The sequence below is a fragment of the Nicotiana tomentosiformis genome, chromosome 1 (assembly GCF_000390325.3).
Source record: "Nicotiana tomentosiformis chromosome 1, ASM39032v3, whole genome shotgun sequence".
Classification (NCBI taxonomy): domain Eukaryota; kingdom Viridiplantae; phylum Streptophyta; class Magnoliopsida; order Solanales; family Solanaceae; genus Nicotiana; species Nicotiana tomentosiformis.
Genome location: NC_090812.1, coordinates 75,447,203 through 75,452,796, shown reverse-complemented (window position 1 = coordinate 75,452,796; position 5,594 = coordinate 75,447,203). Strand labels below are relative to the sequence as shown.

General features: G+C 38.0%; 1 protein-coding gene across 1 annotated transcript; it reads left to right on the top strand.

Moving 5' to 3' along the window:
* Positions 1-1,625: 1,625 nt before the first annotated feature.
* On the top strand, positions 1,626-2,870 carry LOC104107492 (uncharacterized). The gene is made up of 2 exons (XM_070196658.1): positions 1,626-2,069; positions 2,208-2,870. Exons 1-2 carry the CDS (start codon positions 1,626-1,628, stop codon positions 2,868-2,870), a joined length of 1,107 nt encoding a protein of 368 aa, XP_070052759.1.
* Positions 2,871-5,594: the final 2,724 nt, after the last annotated feature.

The following is a 5,594-nucleotide window of genomic DNA, read 5'->3' as shown; positions in this document are numbered from 1 at the left end:
TCAATGTTCAACTACCTCAACTTTTTCAGATTTTGAGTAGAAATGATTTTTAGAAAGTGTTGAGCTTGTTAGGGTATTGGTAAAAATAAATATTACACGTAGAGTTAATTATGTGATTGATATGACAAGACACGTGGATCACTAGAAAAGCGACATCTGGAGAGGAGCACTAAAAGAGATACGAGTCGCAGCAGATACGAACAAATCACCCACGAGGTGAAAAAAAATGGTTGCTCGATTCTCTTTAAGTTATATGAAGAGGCACCGGTGGAATAAACCAAGACAATAAAAAGAGCAAATTCATGGATCTTCAATTAATGAGCGTGGATGATTACAAACGTTACAGAATCTTCACGAACAGTTACGATTACCAATTATAACGTTTCATTAATGTCATTAATGCTCATAATGACTCGGTCTTAAAAGGGAAAAGACGTTGTACTTGAAGACCTCTATATAAGGGAAAGAAATATCATTTGTACAGACACGTTCTGATTATTAATGGAATATAATTACTTTCTTGTGCTTTCTATTGATTACTTTATCATTTTTTATTCTAATTTCCTTTCTTATTTTTGAGAGAATATTGAATTTCTTGATTATCAGTAACCCGAGTACTTCTAAAAATAGGCTTTGACTGAGAATCTAATTCTTTGGTTAAACAATTTGGTTCCGTTGCCGAAAATCTGATAATCTTCTCTTACTTTCCAAATCACTCTCTCTCTCAACTGAATCATGTCGAATGTCAATGACAACAACCAGCAGGTGGAAGAAACTCCAGTTCCGTCACCTCAAGGAACCCCACGCAATTCAAGAGAAACATCACCAGAAAGATCCACTACTCATAACAATGAACAACATGGAAATGAACAAACTGTCGAGCAGGATGCTGTGAAGCAGTTAATTGCTGAGTACGTGAATGATGCTCTCCAGACTTTCGTGAGGGGACTACCAACTGTGCCACCCACACCTCCACCAAATAATATTGCAACTGTGGAAATTCCACGATCAGGGTTGGCTAATTCTGGAAGCGGAGGAACTCCTAATGAGTCACGTGATGGGAGACCTGGTACGCCTAATAATTCTGATTTACAAACTTTAATACTAACCTTGCACAAACCTGGAAAGAACAAAACGACCGTATTGAGCAAATACCCGGCGTACCACCTGTGATCAAAGGAGTTGATTTCGACAAATATTCACAATAACCATGGAAACCAAGCGCAGCTCCATTACCAATTCCCAAAAAGTTCAAAATGCCTGACATCCCGAAATACGATGGAATGACCGATCCATGTGACCATGTTACTGCATTCACCACGGGAGTAAAAGGCAATGATTTAACCAAGCAGGAGATTGAATCTGTGCTGGTCAAAAAGTTTAGGGAAACACTTACTAAAGGAGAGTTAACATGGTACTCTCTTTTACCTGAAAAATCTATTGACTCTTTTGCTGAGCTTGCAGATCTATTTATAAAAGCACACTCGGTTGCACGAAAAGTTGAAAAGAGAATGGAGGATATATTCAAAGTAAAGCAAGGAGATACATAATTGCTTCGAGAATTTGTAGACAGATTCCAACGTGAAAGAATGTTGCTACCAATAGTACCTGACAATTGGGCAGCCATGGCATTTGCAAGCAATTTAAACGAGAAAAGTTCAGAAGCTACGAGGAGGCTTAATGAGAGCCTAAGAGAATTCCCTATCACGACATGGAATGATGTCTATAATAGGTACAGTTCCAAGTTATGGATAGAAGAAGATATCGTAGCTCAGTCAAGGGTTGAAGAAAAAACAGGTTCGAGGCGGTCAGAATCTAAGAAGAGGTCCGGTAAGAATAGGTACGAGCCTTATATGGGACCTTCGGGGCGAGAAGCTCGTTCCAAATTCAAAAATGTGTGGGCTGATCACAGGTTCACAAATAGAGATTCAGGTTCGTCATCGTCGAGATTCAGAAAAGATCGAGGTAAACTTAACATAGATGTTAATACAAACGCAAGGATTGGGGACTACAATTTTAACGTGAATACCTCCGAGTTGGTCGCTATTTTAAGAAGCATGGGGGATAAGGTACGGTGGCCTAAAGAGATGAGATCAAATCCAAATAGAAGAAACCCAGACTTTTGATGCGAATTCCATAATAATCACGGCCATAGAACATCAGACTGCAAATTATTACAAGGTGAGGTGAAACATTTATTGAAGCAGGGCTATCTGACAGAATTGTTCAGCAAGAAAGGCAAACAAGCTTACATGAAAAATAGGCAAGAGCCCCCAAAACCTCCGTCTCCAAAGAGAACGGTAAATGTGATAAACGACGGAGAAGAAGTCAACGGCGTAACCTATACAGCCGCGAGAAAAACAACAAAGTTCATAATAACTCACGGGAAGCGAACTCGCCAAACTCTGGAAGACGGCAACATAACCTTTGATGATGCAGATGCCGATGGATTAATGATTCCTCACAACGATGCACTGGTAATATCTTTACTTATACATGATACTAATGTAAAACGAGTTTTGATTGACCTAGGTAGCTTTGTGAATATCATTCTATTACGAGTGGTGAACGAAATGCTGATGGGCGATCGTGTAGTTCCAAAAGCACATTCCTTATCTGGGTTTGATAACTCAACCGTTATTACAAAGGGCGAGATTGAACTAAGCACATACGCAGAAGGGGTCATCAAAGAAACAAAATTTCAAGTGATAGACATGGATATGGCCTATAATGTGATTCTTGGGAGGCCGTGGATTCATGTTATGGATGTTGTGCCATCCACATTACATCAGGTTATCAATTCCCTTCAAAATGGGGAATTCAACAGATTCGAGGAGATCAACAAACTTCAAGGAGCATCAATTCGGTGATACAACCAAGTTAAAAAGATACGAATGCAAGTCAAAAAAATACGAGAGCAAGTGAGAAAGATGCGGTAAATTAAATTTCAACAGAAATTGTATCAAAACAAACAGACGTGGACTCCAGACCAGATGTAATTCAAGAGCCAGAGGAGAACGAAAACATTTAAACAACTATTGAGGAGCTTGAAGCTGTTCCACTATTCGAATAATGGCCAGATCGAAAAATTCATATCGGAGCAAGGTTAAACCTATATAAGAGAGGTAAGTTAATTGAATATTTAAAAGCTAATGCGGATTGATTTGCATGGTCCCATTCAGATATGATACGTATACCTCCAGAGGTGATGACTCATAAATTAAATGAAGATCCACCATTCATACATGTGAAACAAAAGAAGAGGAAGCAAGGATCATTCAAAAATCAAGTGATCGATGAAGAGGTACAGAAACTCTTAAAGATCGATTCAATACGCGAAGTAAAATATCCTAATTGGTTATCTAATATTATGGTAGTTCCGTAAAAGAACGGTAAATGGAGAGTTTGTGTGGATTACACTAACTTAAATAAAGTATGTTCGAAGGATTCATTCCCTTTACCGCATATAGATCAATTGATTAATGCTACCGCATGCCACAAATTATTAAGATTTCTAGATGCGTATTCTGGTTATAATCAAATAAAAATGGACCCCTTAGACGAAGAAAAAACATCATTTACTACAAACATGGGGACTTATTGTTATAAAGTCATGTCTTTTGGCTTGAAAAATGCTGGAGCCACGTATAAGAGGTTGGTGACCAAGATGTTATAAGAACACCTGGGGAAGACGATGGAAGTGTACATTGATGATATGTTGGTTAAATCTACACAAGCGGAAGATCATTTTCAACATCTTTCAACTACCTTCGAGATCCTCCGCATATATAATATGAAACTAAACCCAGAAAAGTGTGCTTTTGGTGTAGCTTCAGGTAAGTTTCTAGGCTTTCTCATATCTAATAGAGGAAATGAAGTAAATCCTACACAGATTAAATCTATTGAATAAATACCTGATATACTCACAAGCAAAAAGGGGGTACAAAGATTGACAAGTAGGATTGCAACTTTGGGAAGATTCATTTCAAGATCTTCAGAGAAAAGCGTTAAATTCTTTTCAGTATTGAAGAAGCAAAATCAGTTTGAATGGATTGAGGAATGCCGACAAGCCCTCAAAGATTTGAAGGCATACTTAACAAATCCTCCCCTACTGTCTAAACCAAGGGATGGAGAAAGACTATTTGTATATCTTGCAGTTGCAGAAGTAGTTGTAAGTGCAGTTTTAGTAAGGGAGGACAAAGGTAAACAATCTCCTATTTATTATGTTAGTAAATCTTTATTAGATGCTGAAACTAGATATCCTCATCTAGAGAAACTAGCTTTAGCACTAGTCATGGCAGCTAGGAAATTGAGACCATATTTTCAATGCCATCCTATCTCTGTAGTAACTGCATATCCATTAAGGAATATTTATCATAAACAAGAATTGTCAGGCAGACTAGCCAAGTGAGCAATAGAATTAAGTGAACATGATATTATTTATCAACCTAGAACAGCAATAAAGTCTCAAGTTTTAGCAGATTTCGTCACAGATTTTAATACAAAAATAATTCCTGAAGTAGAAAAGGAATTACAAATTTTTACTGGAGCTAATCCAGGTACGTGGACTTTATTTACTGATGGCTCTTCAAATGTCAAAGGAGCCGGTTTAGGTATTGTCTTAATCCCACCCTCAGGTGAAAGTATAAGACAAGAAATTAAATGTTACCCTATTACTAACAATTAAGCAGAGTATGAAGCTGTAATTGCAGGTTTGGAACTAGCACGAGAACTCTCCATAGAGCAAATCATGATTAAAAGTGACTCTCAACTGGTAGTCAATCAGATGCAGGGGACTTACACTGCTAGAGAGGCACGAATACAACAATACTTGGAAAAGGTACGAGAACTGGTCAGGCAATTCCAATCATGGAAGATAGTGCAAATACCCAGGGAAGAAAACGCAGAAGCAGGCACGTTGGCTAACCTTGCTTGAGTTGCAGAAGTAACGAGGGAAGAAAACGCTATTGTAATACATTTATTTCATTCAGCACTTGACCAGGATAAACATGAGGTAAGCTTTAATAATTTAACCTAGGATTGGAGAAACAAGATTATTAATTTTTTGCAGTACGGGATCGTACCTGAAGGCAAGAAAGAATCTCAAGTGCTTCGATGAAAAGCTGCTCGTTACTGCCTAATTCGAGATAATTTATATCGAAAACTGTTTGGCGGTCCTTTAGCAAGGTGCCTTGGACCTAATCAAACGGAGTACGTGATGAGGGAAGTATATGAAGGACATTGCGGAAATAACGCAAGTAGAAGATATTTAGTTAAAACACTAATCAGGGCAGGATACTACTGGTCTAAAATGGAAAAAGATGCGGAAAATTTTGTAACAAATGTGATAAGTGTCAACGATATACCAACAATATGCATCGACCTGCAGAGTTATTACATACAGTTATTTCCCCATGGCCATTTATGAAATGGGAAATGGATATAGTAGGGCCTTTACCACAAGCTAAAGGAAAGGTACGGTTCTTATTAGTGTTAACAGATTACTTTTCAAAATGGGTAGAGGCAGGAGATTTCAAACATGTACGAGAAAAGGAGGTGAAAGACTTCATTTGGCGAAACATTATATGCCGGTT

Bases quoted from the DNA above. Each gene is read 5' to 3' on its own strand.
- LOC104107492 (XM_070196658.1), top strand. From the start codon at position 1,626: ATGGCATTTGCAAGCAATTTAAACGAGAAAAGTTCAGAAGCTACGAGG. The intron at 2,070-2,207 runs GTACGGTGGCCT...TTATTGAAGCAG, and splicing joins TAAGAAGCATGGGGGATAAG to GGCTATCTGACAGAATTGTT.